The following is a 20,071-nucleotide window of genomic DNA, read 5'->3' as shown; positions in this document are numbered from 1 at the left end:
CGAGGCCATGGCGAGGGGAAGGGGAAAGTAGCTCGAGAGGGGGTAAGACAGAGAGGACGAGAGAGAGACAGCGAGAGGCTCAAAATGATTCAATTCAAACTTGATGATCTACAGTGCCAATGCTTGCTTATAAACCGCAAGCCCACACACCACACCTACTCTGGCCCACGGCCCATGACTTACAACGCGACCCAACACGACTCATTCAAATCTTCCCTCCTACGCCGCGGCTCCCGCGCCACTTCTCGCGCCAGCCGGTTCTTCCTGATCCTAGTGCCATTGCCTCTGCACTTACACCTGCGTCCAACCGAACCCCCACTCAAAATAAAGCCGCACCTAGGCCTGAGTGCTCATTAACTGGCTATAAGGCCGATTTATCCCACTGGTCCGATTATGGCCCATTCCCTCCTTTACGCCAAAACTGGGTGTTTAGGCCACAACATGTTCCTAAAGGAAAAATGCCCTAGAGGCAATAATAAAGTTATTATTTATTTCCTCATATCATGATAAATGTTTATTATTCATGCTAGAATTGTATTATCCGGAAACATGATACATGTGTGAATACATAGACAAACATAATGTCACTAGTATGCCTCTACTTGACTAGCTCATTAATCAAAGATGGTTATGTTTCCTAACCATAGACATGTGTTGTCATTTGATTAACGAGATCACATCATTAGGAGAATGATGTGATTGACTTGACCCATTCTGTTAGCCTAGCACTTGATCGTTTAGTATGTTGCTATTGCTTTCTTCATGACTTATACAAAGTTCCTACAACTATGAGATTATGCAACTCCCGTTTACCGGAGGAACACTTTGTGTGCTACCAAACGTCACAACGTAACTGGGTGATTATAAAGGTGCTCTACAGGTGTCCCCAAAGGTACATGTTGAGTTGGCCTAATTCGAGATTAGGTTTTGTCACTCCGATTGTCGGAGAGGTATCTCTGGGCCCTCTCGGTAATACACATCACTTAAGCCTTACAAGCATTGTAACTAATGAGTTAGTTACAGAATGATGTATTACGGAACGAGTAAAGAGACTTGCCGGTAACGAGATTGAACTAGGTATTGGATACCGACGATCGAATCTCGGGCAAGTAACATACCGATGACAAAGGGAACAATGTATGTTGTTATGCGGTTTGACTGATAAAGATCTTCGTAGAATATGTAGGAGCCAATATGAACGTCCAGGTTCCACTATTGGTTATTGATCGGAAACAGTTCTAGGTCATGTCTACATAGTTCTCGAACCCGTAGGGTCCGCACGCTTAACGTTACGATGACAGTTTTATTATGAGTTTATAAGTTTTGATGTACCGAAGTTTGTTCGGAGTCCCGAATGTGATCATGGACATGACGAGGAGTCTCGAAATGGTCGAGACATAAAGATTGATATATTGAACGACTATATTCGGACACCGGAAGTGTTCCGGATGATTTCGGAGAAAACCGAAGTGCCGGAGGGTTACCGAAACCCCCTGGGAGAAGTAATGGGCCTTAGTGGGCCTGAGGGGAGAGAGAGGGCAGCAGCCCAGGAGGTGCCCACCCCTTGAGGAGTCCGAATTGGACTAGGGGAGGGGGCGCGGCCCCCCCTTTCCCTCTCCCTCTCCCTCTCTTTCCTTCCCCCTTCCTCCTTCCTAGTGGGACTAGGAAAGCGGAGTCCTACTTCCACTAGGAGGAGGACTCCCCCCTCCTTGGCGCGCCCCTAGGGCCGGCCAGCCTCCCCCCTTGCTCCTTTATATACGGGGGCAGGGGGCACCCTAGAGACACACAAGTTGATCTACGGATCGTTCCTTAGCCGTGTGGGGTGCCCCCCTCCACCATATTCCACCTCGGTCATATCGTCGCGGAGTTTAGGCGAAGCCCTGCGCCAGTAGAACATCATCATCGTCACCACACCGTCGTGCTGACGGAACTCATTCCCGACACCCTGCTGGATCGGAGTCCGGGGAATGTCATCGAACGTGTGCTGAACATGGAGGTGCCGTACGTTCGGTGCTTGGATCGGTCGGATCGTGAAGACGTACGACTACATCAACCGCGTTGTCATAACGCTTCCGCTTTCAGTCTACGAGGGTACGTGGACACATTCTCCCCTCTCGTTGCTATGCATCACCATGATCTTGCATGTGCGTAGGAATTTTTTTGAAATTACTACGTTCCCCTACAGTGGTATCAGAGCCAGGTTTTATGCGTTGATGTTATATGCACGAGTAGAACACAAGTGAGTTGTGGGCGATACAAGTCATACTGTTTACCAGCATGTCATACTTTGGTTCGGCGGTATTGTTGGATGAAGCGGCCCGGTCCGACATTATGCGTACGCTTACGCGAGACTGGTTCTACCGACGTGCTTTGCACACAGGTGGCTGGCGGGTGTCAGTTTCTCCAACTTTAGTTGAATCGAGTGTGGCTACGCCCGGTCCTTGCGAAAGTTAAAACATCACTAACTTGACGAACTATTGTTGTGGTTTTGATGCGTAGGTAAGAACGGTTCTTGCTAAGCCCGTAGCAGCCACGTAAAACTTGCAACAACAAAGTAGAGGACGTCTAACTTGTTTTTGCAGGGCATGTTGTGATGTGATATGGTCAAGACGTGATGCTATATTTTGTATGAGATGATCATGTTTTGTAACCGAAGTTATCGGCAACTGGCAGGAGCCATATGGTTGTCGCTTTATTGTATGAAATGCAAACGCCCTGTAATTGCTTTACTTTATCACTAAGCGGTAGCGATAGTCGTAGAAGCAATAGACGGCGTAAACGACAAGGATGCTACTATGGAGATCAAGGTGTCGTGCCGGTGACGATGATCATGACGATGCTTCGGAGATGGAGATCACAAGCACAAGATGATGATGGCCATATCATATCACTTATATTGATTGCATGTGATGTTTATCTTTTATGCATCTTATCTTGCTTTGATTGACGGTAGCATTTTAAGATGATCTCTCACTAAATTATCAAGAAGTGTTCTCCCTGAGTATGCACCGTTGCCAAAGTTCGTCGTGCCCAGACACCACGTGATGATCGGGTGTGATAAGCTCTACGTCCATCTACAACGGGTGCAAGCCAATTTTGCACACGCAGAATACTCAGGTTAAACTTGACGAGCCTAGCATATGCAGATATGGCCTCGGAACACGGAGACCGAAAGGTCGAGCGTGAATCATATAGTAGATATGATCAACATAATGATGTTCACCATTGAAAACTACTCCATCTCACGTGATGATCGGTTATGGTTTAGTTGATTTGGATCACGTGATCACTTAGATGACTAGAGAGATGTCTGTCTAAGTGGGAGTTCTTAAGTAATATTATTAATTGAACTTAAATTTATCATGAACTTAGTACCTGCTAGTATTTTTGCTTATCTATGTTTGTAGATAGATGGCTCGCGCTGTTGTTCCGTTGAATTTTAATGTGTTCCTTGAGAAAGCAAAGTTGAAAGATGATGGTAGCAATTACACGGACTGGGTCCGTAACTTGAGGATTATCCTCATTGCTGCACAGAAGAATTACGTCCTGGAAGCACCGCTGGGTGCCAGGCCTGCTGCAGGAGCAACGCCAGATGTTGTGAACGTCTGGCAGAGCAAAGCTGATGACTACTCTATAGTTCAGTGTGCCATGCTTTACGGCTTAGAACCGGGTCTTCAACGACGTTTTGAACGTCATGGAGCATATGAGATGTTCCAAGAGTTGAAGTTAATATTTCAAGCAAATGCCCGGATTGAGAGATATGAAGTCTCCAATAAGTTCTACAGCTGCAAGATGGAGGAGAATAGTTCTGTCAGTGAGCATATACTCAAAATGTCTGGGTATAATAATCACTTGATTCAACTGGGAGTTAATCTTCCAGATGATAGCGTCATTGACAGAATTCTCCAATCACTGCCACCAAGCTACAAGAGCTTTGTGATGAACTATAATATGCAAGGGATGAACAAGACAATTCCCGAGCTCTTCGCAATGCTAAAAGCTGCGGAGGTAGAAATCAAGAAGGAGCATCAAGTGTTGATGGTCAACAAGACCACTAGTTTCAAGAAAAAGGGCAAAGGGAAGAAGAAGGGGAATTTCAAGAAGAACAGCAAGCAAGTTGCTGCTCAAGAGAAGAAACCCAAGTCTGGACCTAAGCCTGAAACTGAGTGCTTCTACTGCAAGCAAACTGGTCACTGGAAGCGGAACTGCCCCAGGTATTTGGCGGATAAGAAGGATGGCAAGGTGAACAAAGGTATATGTGATATACATGTTACTGATGTGTACCTTACAAGAGCTCGCAGTAGCACCTGGGTATTTGATACTGGTTCTGTTGCTAATATTTGCAACTCGAAATAGGGACTACGGAATAAGCGAGCACTGGCCAAGGACGAGGTGACGATGCGCGTGGGAAACGGTTCCAAAGCCGATGTGATCGCGGTCGGCACGCTACCTCTACATCTACCTTCCGGATTAGTTTTAGACCTGAATAATTGTTATTTGGTGCCAGTGTTGAGCATGAACATTACATCTGGATCTTGTTTGATGCGAGACGGTTATTCATTTAAATCAGAGAATAATGGTTGTTCTATTTATATGAGTAATATCTTTTATGGTCATGCACCCTTGAAGAGTGGTCTATTTTTATTGAATCTTGATAGTAGTGATACACATATTCATAATGTCGAAGCCAAAAGATGTAGAGTTGATAATGATAGTGCAACTTATTTGTGGCACTGCCGTTTAGGTCATATCGGTGTAAAGCGCATGAAGAAACTCCATACTGATGGACTTTTGGAACCACTTGATTATGAATCACTTGGTACTTGCGAACCGTGCCTCATGGGCAAGATGACTAAAACACCATTCTCCGGTACTATGGAGAGAGCAATAGATTTGTTGGAAATCATACATACAGATGTATGTGGTCCGATGAATGTTGAAGCTCGTGGCGGATATCGTTATTTTCTCACCTTCACTGATGATTTAAGCAGATACATGTATATCTACTTAATGAAACATAAATCTAAAACATTTGAAAGGTTCAAAGAATTTTAGAGTGAAGTTGAAAATCATCGTAACAAGAAAATAAAGTTTCTACGATCTGATCGTGGAGGAGAATATTTGAGTTACGAGTTTGGTCTACATTTGAAACAATGCGGAATAGTTTCGCAACTCACGCCACCTGGAACACCACAGCGCAATGGTGTGTGTCCGAACGTCGTAATCGTACTTTACTAGATATGGTGCGATCTATGATGTCTCTTACTGATTTACCGCTATCATTTTGGGGTTATGCTTTGGAGACGGCTGCATTCACGTTAAATAGGGCACCATCAAAATCCGTTGAGACGACTCCTTATGAACTATGGTTTGGCAAGAAACCAAAGTTGTCGTTTCTGAACGTTTGGGGCTGCGATGATTTTGTGAAAAAACTTCAACCTGATAAGCTCGAACCCAAATCAGAAAAATGTGTCTTCATAGGATACCCAAAGGAGACAGTTGGGTACACCTTCTATCACAGATCCGAAGGCAATACATTCGTTGCTAAGAATGGATCCTTTCTAGAGAAAGAGTTTCTCTCGAAAGAAGTGAGTGGGAGGAAAGTAGAACTTGATGAGGTAACTTTACCAGCTCCCTTATTGGAAAGTAGTTCATCATAGAAATCAGTTCCGGTGACACCTACACCAATTAGTGAGGAAGTTAATGATGATGATCATGAAACTTCAGATCAAGTTGTTACTGAACTTCGTAGATCAACCAGAGTAAGATCTGCACCAGAGTGGTACGGTAATCCTATTCTGGAGGTCATGATACTAGATCATGGTGAACCTACAAACTATGAAGAAGCGATGGTGAGCCCAGATTCCGCAAAATGGCTTGAAGCCATGAAATCTGAGATGGGATCCATGTATGAGAACAAAGTGTGGACTTTGGTTGACTTGCCCGATGGTCGGCAAGCAATAGAGAATAAATGGATCTTCAAGAAGAAGACTGACGCTGACGGTAATGTTAATGTTTACAAAGCTCGACTTGTTGCAAAAGGTTTTTGACAAGTTCAAGGGGTTGACTACGATGAGACCTTCTCACCCGTAGCGATGCTTAAGTTTGTCCGAATCATGTTAGCGATTGCCGCATTTTATGATTATGAAATATGGCAGATGGATGACAAAACTGCATTCCTGAATGGATTTCTGAAAGAAGAATTGTATATGATGCAACCGGAAGGTTTTTTCGATCCTAAGGGAGCTAACAAAGTATGCAAACTCCAGCGATCAATCTATGGTCTGGTGCAAGCATCTCGGAGTTGGAATAAACGCTTTGATAGTGTGATCAAAGCATATGGTTTTATACAGACTTTTGGAGAAGCCTGTATTTACAAGAAAGTGAGTGGGAGCTCTGTAGCATTTCTAATATTATATGTGGACGACATATTGTTGATTGGAAATGATATAGAATTTCTGGATAGCATAAAAGGATACTTGAATAAAAGTTTTTCAATGAAAGACCTCGGTGAATCTGCTTACATATTGGGCATCAAGATCTATAGAGATAGATCAAGACGCTTGATTGGACTTTCACAATGCACGTACCTTGATAAAGTGTTGAAAAAGTTCAATATGGATCAGGCAAAGAAAGGGTTCTTGCCTGTATTACAAGGTATAAAATTGAGTCAGACTCAATGCCCGACCACTGCAGAAGATAGAGAGAAAATGAAAGGAGTTCCCTATGCTTCAGCCATAGGCTCTATCATGTATGCAATGCTGTGTACAAGACCTGATGTGTGCCTTGCTATTAGTTTAGCAGGGAGGTACCAAAGTAATCCAGGAGTGGATCACTGGACAGCGGTCAAGAACATCCTGAAATACCTGAAAAGCACTAAGGATATGTTTCTCGTATATGGGGGTGACAAAGAGCTTGTCGTAAAAGGTTACGTCGATGCAAGCTTTGACACTGATCCGGACGATTCTAAATCGCAGACCAGATACGTATTTATATTAAACGGTGGAGCTGTAAGTTGGTGCAGTTCTAAACAAAGTGTCGTAGCGGGATCTACATGTGAAGCGGAGTACATAGCTGCTTCGGAAGCAGCAAATGAAGGAGTCTGGATGAAGGAGTTCATTTCCGATCTAGGTGTCATACCTAGTGCATCGGGACAAATGAAGATCTTCTGTGATAATACTGGCGCAATTGCCTTGGCAAAGGAATCTAGATTTCACAAGAGGACCAAGCACATCAAGAGACGCTTCAATTCCATCCGGGACCAAGTCCAGGTGGGAGACATAGAGATTTGCAAGATACATACGGATCTGAATGTTGCAGACCCGTTGACTAAGCCTCTCTCACGAGCAAAACATGATCAACACCAAGACTCCATGGGTGTTAGAATCATTACTATGTAATCTAGATTATTTACTCTAGTGCAAGTGGGAGACTGAAGGAAATATGCCCTAGAGGCAATAATAAAGTTATTATTTATTTCCTCATATCATGATAAATGTTTATTATTCATGCTAGAATTGTATTATCCGGAAACATGATACATGTGTGAATACATAGACAAACATAATGTCACTAGTATGCCTCTACTTGACTAGCTCATTAATCAAAGATGGTTATGTTTCCTAACCATAGACATGTGTTGTCATTTGATTAACGAGATCACATCATTAGGAGAATGATGTGATTGACTTGACCCATTCTGTTAGCCTAGCACATGATCGTTTAGTATGTTGCTATTGCTTTCTTCATGACTTATACAAAGTTCCTACAACTATGAGATTATGCAACTCCCGTTTACAGGAGGAACACTTTGTGTGCTACCAAACGTCAAACGTAACTGGGTGATTATAAAGGTGCTCTACAGGTGTCCCCAAAGGTACATGTTGAGTTGGCGTAATTCGAGATTAGGTTTTGTCACTCCGATTGTCGGAGAGGTATCTCTGGGCCCTCTCGGTAATACACATCACTTAAGCCTTGCAAGCATTGTAACTAATGAGTTAGTTACGGAATGATGTATTACGGAACGAGTAAAGAGACTTGCCGGTAATGAGATTGAACTAGGTATTGGATACCGACGATCGAATCTCGGGCAAGTAACATACCGATGACAAAGGGAACAATGTATGTTGTTATGCGGTTTGACCGATAAAGATCTTCGTAGAATATGTAGGAGCCAATATGAACATCCAGGTTCCACTATTGGTTATTGATCGGAAACAGTTCTAGGTCATGTCTACATAGTTCTCGAACCCGTAGGGTCCGCACGCTTAACGTTACGATGACAATTTTATTATGAGTTTATAAGTTTTGATGTACCGAAGTTTGTTCGGAGTCCCGGATGTGATCACGGACATGACGAGGAGTCTCTAAATGGTCGAGACATAAAGATTGATATATTGGACGACTATATTCGGACACCGGAAGTGTTCCGGGTGATTTCGGAGAAAACCGGAGTGACGGAGGGTTACCGGAACCCCCCCGGGAGAAGTAATGGGCCTTAGTGGGCCTGAGGGGAGAGAGAGGGCAGCAGCCCAGGAGGTGGCGTGCCCCCCCCCTTGAGGAGTCCGAATTGGACTAGGGGAGGGGGCGCGGCCCCCCTTTCCCTCTCCCTCTCCCTTTCTTTCCTTCCCCCTTCCTCCTTCCTAGTGGGACTAGGAAAGGGGAGTCCTACTCCCACTAGGAGGAGGACTCCCCCCTCCTTGGCGCGCCCCTAGGGCCGGCCGGCCTCCCCCCTTGCTCCTTTATATACGGGGGCAGGGGGGCACCCTAGAGACACACAAGTTGATCTACGGATCGTTCCTTAGTCGTGTGTGGTGCCCCCCTCCACCATATTCCACCTCGGTCATATCGTCGCGGAGTTTAGGCGAAGCCCTGCACTGGTAAAACATCATCATCGTCACCACACCGTCGTGCTGACGGAACTCATCCCCGACACCCTGCTGGATCGGAGTCCGGGGAACGTCATCGAGCTGAACGTGTGCTGAACACGGAGGTGCCGTACGTTCGGTGCTTGGATCGGTCGGATCGTGAAGACGTACGACTACATCAACCGCATTGTCATAACGCTTCCGCTTTCGGTCTACGAGGGTACGTGGACACACTCTCCCCTCTCGTTGCTATGCATCACCATGATCTTGCGTGTGTGTAGGAAATTTTTTAAAATTACTACGTTCCCCTATAGTTCCCTCCCTGCTCACTCTCCCCTTCCCTCCCGTAGTAGTAACTCTTGTTGGTGGGGCTGGAGCAGCAACCGTCGCCGCCCCTCTCCGAGCAGTAGGCGCACCGAGCCTGCTCAAGCTCCCCGCCCCCTCCCTCTCCTGCTCTGTGCTATGCTGCCGCTTATATTCTGCTACTGCTGCTTATTGTCTAATGTGGTGTATTTGACTATTTGTTAATATGTAGCAATCTATGGCTGCTTCTAACGCTGCAAATGCTACATCTTTGAAGCGGAATTCAGATGATATAGGGCGGGAGTTTGGAGCTTGTATGGTCCTGAACTCTTGATGACTTACAAAGGGTGAAATCCACTATGTAGAATAGCACATTTAGGCATTTAATACATTGCATGTTACTATGAAGATAAGATATATAGATATGACCCTAATTAACCTACCCATAAATGGGTTACCGCTAAATTCACTTAATAGGACGATTCCCTGATTAATCCGTACTCCTCGACCGATCGAGCGGCTACAAGTTATCGATATCCTGAACATTGGTCGGAAGCAACAATTTCTAACTCTTAACACTAAGGTTGTTGTCACGAGCCCCGGTTCAAGTCCCTCATTTCGACTATAAAGTGAAGACGGTGATTCCTCGCCGTTATGGTTATTTTTACTGCTTCCTCTGTCCCATAGTATAAGAGTGGTTTTGACACTAGTGGTTTATAGAGGGAGTATAACTCTTACTAACCCAACTACAACTAAAACTATGACGAGTAATTTGAAACGGAGGGAGTACAAGGTTAATTGCGGTTTCTCTTTAAAACACGAAACATGATCCATCACTTTTCACAAGACAAATAGAACAAAAAATGAAAGAGCTTTATTGCTTTCGGCCTCTACAGGAAAGATGATTGGAACAACAATTTCAGCACGGATTGTCAAGAAACCCACTAGCTCTCTTCGCCAATTTATCGAGGACATAAACATCAGTCGACTGCATCGGCGAGGACATAACCGAGGAACAAACAAATTGAAGGGAGATCTCTCAAGCTCAAACATCGGAAAATCAGTGGCGGTAAAAATTATTCCATCAAGGGAATCTTCCCTTCCCTTGCCTTCACCAGCCGGTGCGCGCGGCCGCTCACTTGCGGAGGAAGCTGAGGATGCGCTCCTGCAACTCGATCGCTTTCTCGGACCGCGGCTTCATGCAGTAGAAGACGTGGTCCTCGTCCATGGACTCGAGCAGCTCCACCTCGCCGCCGTACCCGCTCGCCTTGAGGCTCTCGTAGTACCAGACGCCCCTGTCCCGGAGGCCGTCCTTCTGGGCGACGCAGACGAGCACGCGCTCGCCGGCGATGCGCGCCGCGCTGCCGCCGGCCGCCTCCGAGAACGGGTTGGACAGCGGGTCGTCCAGCCCCGGCGAGCCCGGGTAGAGGAAGCGCCAGAAGGCGTCGGCCTTGGCCTTCTCCGCCTTCCCCGTGGTCGCCTCCTTGCCGATCTCCGCCGCGCCGCTGAAGTACGGGTGCACCACGATGATCCCCTTGATGCCGACCCCGGGGAGGGCGCCCTGCTCGCCGGCGCGCACGGCCATGACGTGCGCGATGGTGCCCCCGGCGCTGCCGCCCGCCAGGAACACGCGGGAGAAGTCGCCGTGGTCGACCAGCCACGGCTCGGTGCCGGCCGCGCCCGCCGTGGCGTGGGACGCCACCCACTTGAGCCCCTCCCAGGAGTCGTCGTAGGCCGCGGGGAGCGGGTGCTCCGGCGCGAGGCGGTACTCGAGCGCCACCGCGACGACGTTGGCCGCGGCGACGAGGCCGTTGAGGTAGTTGTGCGTCATGGGGTCGGACGCCGAGCCGATGACGTAGGCGCCGCCGTGGAAGTAGATGAGGACGGGGAGCTTGCCGGCGGCGCCGGGCGGCAGGAAGACGCGCGCCCAGAGGCCGTTGGCCGGGTCGATGACGACGTCCTTGGAGACGACGCCCGTGGCGGGGTCGACGCCGGCCGGGATCGGGGGGAAGTTAAAGAACCGCTCCACGCGGCCGCTCTTGTACTGGCGGACGAGCGGGAAGAAGTCGAAGTGCACCTCCTCGTCCGAGCCGCCCGTTGCCGCCATTGGGACGAGCTAGCTCTTCTGGTCGCGTATTCGATCGTTCGTGGGCTACCTCACTCGTGCCGTCGCTTCGAGGCTTCGCTCTCGGGTCTCGATCGCCGGCATTATGTAATGGAGTGGTGGAGGAATGGTGGATGCCAGATATTGGTGGAGCGAACGGTAGGACGGTAGGTGTGGTGGCAAAAATGGCGATACGGGCACTTTTTGATGGTTTGGTGCGCGGCAGAGCAGAGCAGTGTTGGCGAGAGTGGAGATGCCCACCATACGCGCGGTCGGTGCCGATCATTGTGGGGGCCTTTTTCAGCGTAGCCCTCCTTCCTTTGTGCTTAAAAATAATATATATATTCGGGAAAACTGGGCGCGTGCCTTCTAGAAGACCTAGTGAAATGCTTCTGGGCACTATATATCATGGCTGCTTTGATTCAGGAAATTTCATAAAGGATTTGGATCTTTCGGTCCTACATATCCTGCTTGATTCGTTAGGATTGGAATACTTAGAAAAAAATAATCAAAGAATCGGTTTACACTTTATTTTGATGGAAAAAATCCATTTAACTCAGACCTTTCTTTTTGTTTTTTACATTTTTTTAACACGGTGCAAACGTACACGCTCATGCATATGCATATGCACACATCCTAATAAATGAACGCATGCACACACTATTCTTATGATCATCTTCGAGAGACTCAGTCAGCACATCATCTTGAAATTGATGAAGACGTCACATACGCCTTCATAATCAACCAGAACGTCTATGCAAGCATCAATGTCAAGTTTAGGATTTGAACTCTGATGGGCTAAGGATATCACTATCCTTTTAACCATCAAACCGCAGGTTGGTTCGTTTTTTTGCTGTGACATCAAACACTATATAATCTAAATTCATGTGGTTTGATATTCTATAGGATTCAAGTGGACTCGTCAATCAATCATTTTTTTTTCTATTTCTACATTTTGACATGCCTGCAAATCAAAGAGGTCCTCAAAATCCTACACCGTCGTTACTTGTGCCATTTTTTTTGAACACAATACAGACGCAAGCGCTCATATATACACGCATACACTCGGTGGCGAAGCCACACTTAAGTTGGGTAGTCAATTGACTACACAACTTTTGGAAAAAGCTACATACATCAAGTAGAAATTATGCCAAAAATATTATAAATGCATACATCTGACTACACAACATTCAATTGACCACACGTGATTGGATTTCTGGCACCGCCACTGCATACACTCACCCATATGAACACACACACACACACACACACACACACATCCTACCCATATGAGAACCTCTGAAAGACTGAGCCTGCATATCATCTTAAAATTTACGAAGTCACCGTAGTCACCTCGTCGTCGATGGGAATGTCTCCTCCCACTGAATGCGCATTGCCGAAAATCCTGTAATAAATTCAAGAATAATTGCGAGCACCAGTACTTGAACCCTGAACCACAGTACCTCTAACCATCCAACTAGAGGAAACAAGTTTTCTTTACACTCCAATCCAATAGCCGTCGCCCTTGTCCACGAAATCCTATTCCTCACCTAAGTCACTAGATACCGACTAAACGCGAATCCCGCGGGCTATTGGACCAGCCCAGGACAAGACGGGGCACCAATTTTTTAGTCTTTCTTTCTTCCCTTTTCTAATATTTTTTCTTCTCTCTTTCTTTCGGTTTTAACCTTTTTTATTTTTATTTGAAATTTAATTTTATGTGATATATTTTTAGTTATTTTCTAAATTCAGGATTTTTATTGAAATTTCACGACCCTGATTCAGAAACACTTATGAATTTTTTAATATATAATTTTTAAAATTGTCATTATTTTAAAATGTGCAAATATTTGTGAATGTTTTTAAATTCAAAATTTTTAAATATTTACAAAAAATCGAGAACCATTATTAAACTGGTGGATTTGTTAAATTTTCGAATATTTTAAAATTTGTGACCATCTCCGCAAATCAAAAGGATTCTAAAGAATATAAGAGATTATAATTTAAAATATCAAATTTATGGTTTTTTTAGATATACAAACATCTTTAAATTTTGTGTACATTTAAAAAAATTAAGGCACATTTTCTAAAACTATTTAAAAATGATATATTTTTCTTCTACTCCCTCTGTTCCTTTATATAAGGTGTATTTGTTTTTTCAAAAGTCAAACGAGTGCATGTTTGACCAAGTTTTTAGAAAAATATATCAATATCCACAATATGAAATTTATATCATTTGATCGATCATGAAAGGTAGTTTCATATTTTATCTATTAGGTATTGCAGATGTTTCTATTTTGTTCCATAATCTTAGTCAAACTTTTAAATGGTTGACTTGCACGGAAACCAATACACCTTATATTCTAGAATGGAGGGAGTAAAAGTAAAAAAATGACTCAAGTACCAAAACCCAGACATAAGCTCTAGCACTTGATCTAGACAAAACCCAAAAAAAATGAGAGAATCAAGTGTCAACCCCTTGTCCTTATAAGCTCTATTGACTAAATATAGCAAGTCTAATATCAATATGACGTCACACATAAAAAAGAATTTTTACCACTGCACATTATTGAACATCATAGCTGAAAGGCACTAGATATCACGTAAAGGAGAATATATTGATGATTTAAAACAATTATGGATTGTGTTTTATCATAATGCGTAATTAAACTACTCTGTTACTTTTCAAACACAAATCCTAAAATAAGTTAAGCTCAATGATAAAAGGAACTAGCAAGGAGTTCAAACTCCATTCAATGTATAAATAGTACTCCCTCTATTCCTAAATATAAGTCTTTCTAGATATTTCAATATGGACTACATACGGATGTATATAGACGTAGTTTAGAGTGTAGATTCACTCATTTTGCTCCATATGTAGTCCATATTGGAATGTCTAGAAAGATTTATATTTAGGAACGAAGGGAGTAGCAAGTACAAACTGCAAATCCTAATGAGAAGAGAAATAACCGATATATTTCCCGGAGTTCAAATATCCACTGAAAATCTACTTTCCATTGAGGAGCCCCCTAACCACTTGTTATTATCACCAAATCACACTCAATGTGTAGATGTTTTTTAGATCTTTAGCCTTCGGAAGCTCAGTGAAAAATCGACAACTTTGACGTTCCCGGTGGACTCCCATAACCTAGGAGTTTCCAAACTCAAAGAGAAATTAGCATGATGAGTTCTTGGAGAAGAACTCAATCTTCTTGGGCAAGGAAAGATATCAAATCTCACTTGAATCTACTTCCTCTTACATTCCCTCACTCTCGCAAGTAGCCTAAGCTCAGCCGAGTCATTTAAGAGAAGGGGTGGTTTCTGGATCTCATATATGAATGATGTGAAGAGTACCCTCATTACAGGGTGAGTGTGAGGGGTATTCGATTTTTTTTATAACACTTCAATTCTTCCATACGCTAAAGTCTAGCCATTTGTTCAACTAAATGATTTTTAAACTCAATCTCCTAGCCAATTAGCTCATGGCTTTCTAAAATTTCATCAAGGACGTCGATTATAGTGGATAATCATTTTTATTCTCTCTTTTGTAACTTCGACTAGTGTGTTTCACCCATCCGTGAAGGAACTATTGCAAGGTGGTTGATTCGCTTTGAGATCTGGTTTGGACAGCGGAGGTTTTCCTGTCTTTTCCCCAAGGAGTGACCCTAGGTTATCGAACCCACGAGAGGATGTGCACTAAGTCAAAGGCTCTACCAACTCTTTGTGAGAGAATTAAATTCCAGTTTTTGTAACGGGACCTTAATGATCTTGTGGATGTAAACACTAGAATTAAAACATGCTTGGATACGAGGTCTTGATCCTTACAACCATACATTTGCTCTAGTGATCACCATGATCTTAATATGTGCTCTGGAAGACACCCATTAAGATGTGCTTGCAACGTGATGAAGTGAGGGATGTGTCCAAAATTACATCATGGCCGATGCGCAACCTACATCAGGAGTCGGTTGTCTAAACGCATAACCTTACCGTCTCCCGGGGTTACCTCGGTTATTAAGAATATAATTTAGACAAAAGCATTGAATGTCTAATGACTACAACTCATAAATCCCCAAGGATTGGCTTTGTGCTACCGTACTAAACCTTTCTTTCCTTGGTGTTCAGAATACCGATCTGCGTACTCCTTGCTCCTAACCTCCTCCTTCATCGGACTTCTAGATCTTGTGTACATGTGGGGTAGTAAAACAAGAAAGAGACACGAGACAACTCCATAGCAATCAGACACATACATGATGTAATTCAAAGCCATTTCATCAATCCCTCATACAAATACCTAGGGTTCAAGAGCATTTTTTAGTCTTTTTTTCTTCATTTTTTCCTTTTTATATTTTTTCTTTTGGGCTCAATTTTTTATTGTCTCATTCTTTTGATTTTTACCTTTTTATTTTTATTTATTTTCAATTTATTTTTTGTTATTTCTAAAGTTCATGAACATTCTAAAATTTACGAACCTTGTAAAAACCATTCATGACTATTTTAAAAAAATTATAATTTTGTATATTTTCATAAATATGTGAATATTTTTTGATTTGATTTTTAAAATATTTTTAAAATTAATGAGCCTTTATTAAAGTTACGGTGGACGATGACGACGAAAGCAAAATTTCGGTAGATGGTATGTACTCCCCTTAAAAGGAGCAAGGTATCCAATGAAGTTTTGTTACCCAGAGTTCACAAGATAGTATTTTCCTAAAAACAAACATGAAGCTAGTGTCACAAATAAGAATATAATGAATGATGACATTTGTTATTATGTTATATCTTTGGGAGGTGCATTAAATGAAGAGAAGTGCACTAATGCATAATGAACCCTTTTGTCATGTGCAGAGGGAGGAAGGAGGGGTTGCTACCTTGCCGGAGGGAGGGGGAAGGAGCGGCTACTACAAGGGTGCGCCAGTGCTTTTTTTTTAATCGGGCATAACCCATTTCCATTACTCTCATAACGGAAATAACATCAGTTCAACATGACCACCCAGGAAACCTAGAAAGGGGAAGCGGGTTCAACGCACCACTGGGAAACCCACGGTGAGCATTCGTCATCGGGCAGCCCGCCATGGGGCGAAAACCCAACGACACCTGAACTACTACACATACCTAAAAGGTATAGCAACCCATTCATTACAAGCCCATCTCAGCTAGGCCATACCCAAAAGCTCACACAGGAGCAGAGACCTCACATCTGACCGAACAGTCTTCAACACACAGCAGCATACGACCAGCAAAAGACATATGAGCCAGAAGCGCGGGGACAAGTACTCCCAGCCCCGAGCCATCCGCCCTTCCTTCTTCATCTGCTTTGCATCGTGTCTCTTGGCGCTGCACACATCCTCATCATGTTTAAGGCGTTGATCCTCAACATCTTAGAGCCACACTCCATCGCCTCCCGATCTTCACCCAATAGCAATCCTGCCCAATAAGATAGATACCCACAAGCAGAGTACACCACATCAAAAGGGGACTTTAACTTTTTGAATTCAAAGATTCTTTTATTTCGGCAATTCCACATCTCCCAGCAAAGAGCAGCTAGGCCAAAGGTATAGAATCTCTCCCCACCAGGAATAAAACAATAACACCAAGCAAAATATTGCCAAATATTGTTAGAGCATCTATCCGTGCCCAAAACGCATCCCACTGTCCTCCACATAACTCTAGCAACCGGACATGTAAAAAAGAGATGTTGAGAGGTTTCTCTATTGTTACAGAAAGGACACACATGCCTTTCTAGCCACCCACGTCTGCTCATGACATCCCTGGTCAGAACAGAGTCCTGAAATAATTGCCACAGAAAGATTTGTATTTTAAGAGGAATTTTCGCTCTCCATATCCACTTGTAATTGCACCTAGCTAGGTTCCTCTCCAGGTAATCATATAAAGATTTAGTAGTGAACTTTCTTTTCTTCCCCAGGGTCCAAACGACTTGATCAGGATCATTAGAGAGAGGCCAAGCCCTCACCCTAGCTTGCACCTCTCTCCATTGATCAAGAAGAGGAGGGTGTAATCGTCTTCTAAAAAAGTTTTCATCCTCACCGTCCCTAAATTTAGCCACGGTAATCTCTTGATTATGACACACATTGAAAAGAATAGGAAACTGAGCACACATCGGTCGCTCCTCCCCACAAGGATCGATCCACATCCTGGCAAGATTGCCAGAGTTCAAAACTACTTTTCTGCCAACAAGGTAGTACTCCTTGACCTTCATAAAAGCCTTCCAGATAGAGGAATCCCCAAATCTAGTTTTAATGGACGTCACCGTGTCTTTTTTGAAGTATTTTGCCCGGATCACCTCCTGCCAAAGCCCTTGTTGGGTCTCTAGCTTCCACCACCATTTGGTGAGTAAGCTAACATTTTGTTTGCGTAAATCTTTCGCCCCCAGGCCCCCTCTTTCGGTCGACATATTCTGGACCATTTAACCATGTGGTAACGTTTGGCTCCTCATGCTCTTGCCAGAAAAAGCGCTTACGATGTTTATCCAGCTTAACAGTCAGCCCCTTTGGGAGCAGGAACATGGACATGTAAAAGTATACAATGCTGGTTAAGGATGAATTAAGAAGGATGAGACGCTCCCCCCCCCAGGAGGCTGCATTACCAATCCACGATTCACAACATTTGAGAAATCTTTCATCCACAAAATCCCAATCTAGGCTGCGGAGATTAGAGAAGCTAACTGTCACTCCAAGGTATTTCATTGGGAAGTGGCCAATGCTACAGTTGAAAAGCCCAGCATAAAAGGATATTACGTCATCACACCCCCCCCCCCCACACACACACAAAGGATTTCACTTTTCATAAAATTTATCTTCAGACCTGACATCAGTTCAAACATGTACAACAAAAGCTTCTGGTTGACATTAGCATCATTGCTATGTTCAAAGCAAATCTCCGTATCATCAGCGTATTGCAAGATCGCTACTCCCCCCCTCGATCAGATCCGGTGCAAGGCCAGTTATCATTTTTTATTTTTGAGCATTGGAAACCATCTTCGAGAGAGTTTCTACTGCAAGGTTAAACAGGAAGGGGGAGTGGGGGTCACCTTGGCGAACCCCTTTGTGGCTCCAAAAATAAGGCCCTATCTCATTATTAAGTTTGATGATCAGGGTGCCATTATGAAGGATTTTTTCTACCCATTGATATGTCTCCGTCGTATCTATAAATTTTGATTTTTCCATGCCAATATTATTCAACTTTCATATACTTTTGGCAACTTTTTATACTATTTTTTGGGACTAACATATTGATCCAGTGCCCAGTGCCAGTTCCTGTCTGTTGCATGTTTTTTGTTTCGCAAAAACCAAATATCAAACGGCGTCCAAACGGGATAAAAACGGGCGGGGATTTTTTTGGAATATTTATGATTTTCTGGAGGAAGAATCAACGCGAAACGGTGTCTGGGGTGGCCACGAGACAGGGGGCGCACCCTCCCCTCCCCCCCGGGCGCGGCCTGGGCTCTCGTGGGCCACCCGTAAGGCATTTGACGCTCTTCTTTTGGCGCAAGAAAGCTAATTTTATGAGAAAGATCTGGGCGAAAGATTCACCCCACTCGGAGTTACGGATCTCCGGATATTTAAGAAACGGTGAAGGGGTAGAATCTGAGAACGCAGAAACAGAGAGATAGATCCAATCTCAGAGGGGCTCTCGCCCCTCCCAAGCCATGGGAGCCAAGGACTAGAGGGGAAACCCTTCTCCCATCTAGGGAGAAGGTGAAGGAAGAAGAAGAAGAAGGGGGGCCTCTCCCCCTTGCTTCCAGTGGCGCCGGAACGCCGCTGGGGGCCATCATCATCACCGCGATCTTCACCAACACCACCGTCATCTTCATCAGCATCTCCATCAGCTTCTGTCGTGGAAATATCACGTCAGATGTCCTAGCAGAAGGACTTAGTCGTGGAGCCATCACGATCAGGTTAGCCTGAAGGGGTTAAACCGGATAAGGGACACGAGAGTTATACTAGTTCGGCCCCTTCGGTGAAGGTAAAAGCCTACGTCTAGTTTGTGATGGGATATTGGGGTTTCGATGACCAGGGAGAAAACACGCTAGCCTGGGTCTCGAGTTGTTGTCTGTTGTCCCTGAACCGTCGCCGGGTCGTCCCTTTATATATACAGGTTGACGCCCGGCGGGTTTACAGAGTCCCGAGGCCGACTCATACAAGTGTTCAGCTCGGTCTCTCCCTTTCCCTAACTTACAATACAAGTATACAACTATGGCGGTTTACCACTATGGGCCCTAATCCGCCTCTAGGCTTGGGCCTCTAAGCTTCATCAGTAAAGTGCCATCTTCTTATCTTCATGGACTTCAGTATGGTTGATCGTGAACCGGCCCCTCCTGGGCGGTTTATACTCACTAGTTATATCCTCAACATTAGGCCCCAGATTGATTTGAACCTGTTCATGTCAATCTTGAACACTTAGAAAAATTCCACGGGCATCTTCTGATGATTCTTGTAAACCGCCATGTTACTGTTTCCCTGTAAATTTTGGTGAACCGCCGTGACGTCATCTTCTGTCACCGAAGTAAATCGTCATGATGTCATCTTCTGCATAAAAAGATACCCTTCATTAATTACATCCCGAAGATCGAGGCGACAGCTGCGCCCCCTTTCACCGCTTCAGGCTCCTCGATTTCCACGCCTGCCGTTTATCCCCTTTCCTTTATAAATAGAGCCGGGGGGTCTTTCCATTCCCCCCCCTCGCCTCTCGTCTTCCTCCTCGCGACCCGAAGAACTTCAACACCGCCACCGTCGGTCCTCGAATCTGCACCAACCTTGGCCGCTGCATCACCCTG

The 20,071-nt window shown here is 44.5% G+C and overlaps 1 protein-coding gene across 1 annotated transcript; it reads right to left on the bottom strand.

Moving 5' to 3' along the window:
- Nucleotides 1-10,022: 10,022 nt before the first annotated feature.
- On the bottom strand, nucleotides 10,023-11,453 carry LOC119338138 (probable carboxylesterase 12). Its single transcript, XM_037610436.1, has one exon. It carries the CDS (start codon nucleotides 11,275-11,277, stop codon nucleotides 10,306-10,308), a length of 972 nt encoding a protein of 323 aa, XP_037466333.1. The 5' UTR covers nucleotides 11,278-11,453; the 3' UTR covers nucleotides 10,023-10,305.
- Nucleotides 11,454-20,071: the final 8,618 nt, after the last annotated feature.

Source organism: Triticum dicoccoides, chromosome 7B (assembly GCF_002162155.2).
Source record: "Triticum dicoccoides isolate Atlit2015 ecotype Zavitan chromosome 7B, WEW_v2.0, whole genome shotgun sequence".
NCBI classification, from domain to species: Eukaryota; Viridiplantae; Streptophyta; class Magnoliopsida; order Poales; family Poaceae; genus Triticum; species Triticum dicoccoides.
Note: the sequence above shows the minus strand (reverse complement) of the source record. Positions and strands in the feature narration are given on the sequence as shown.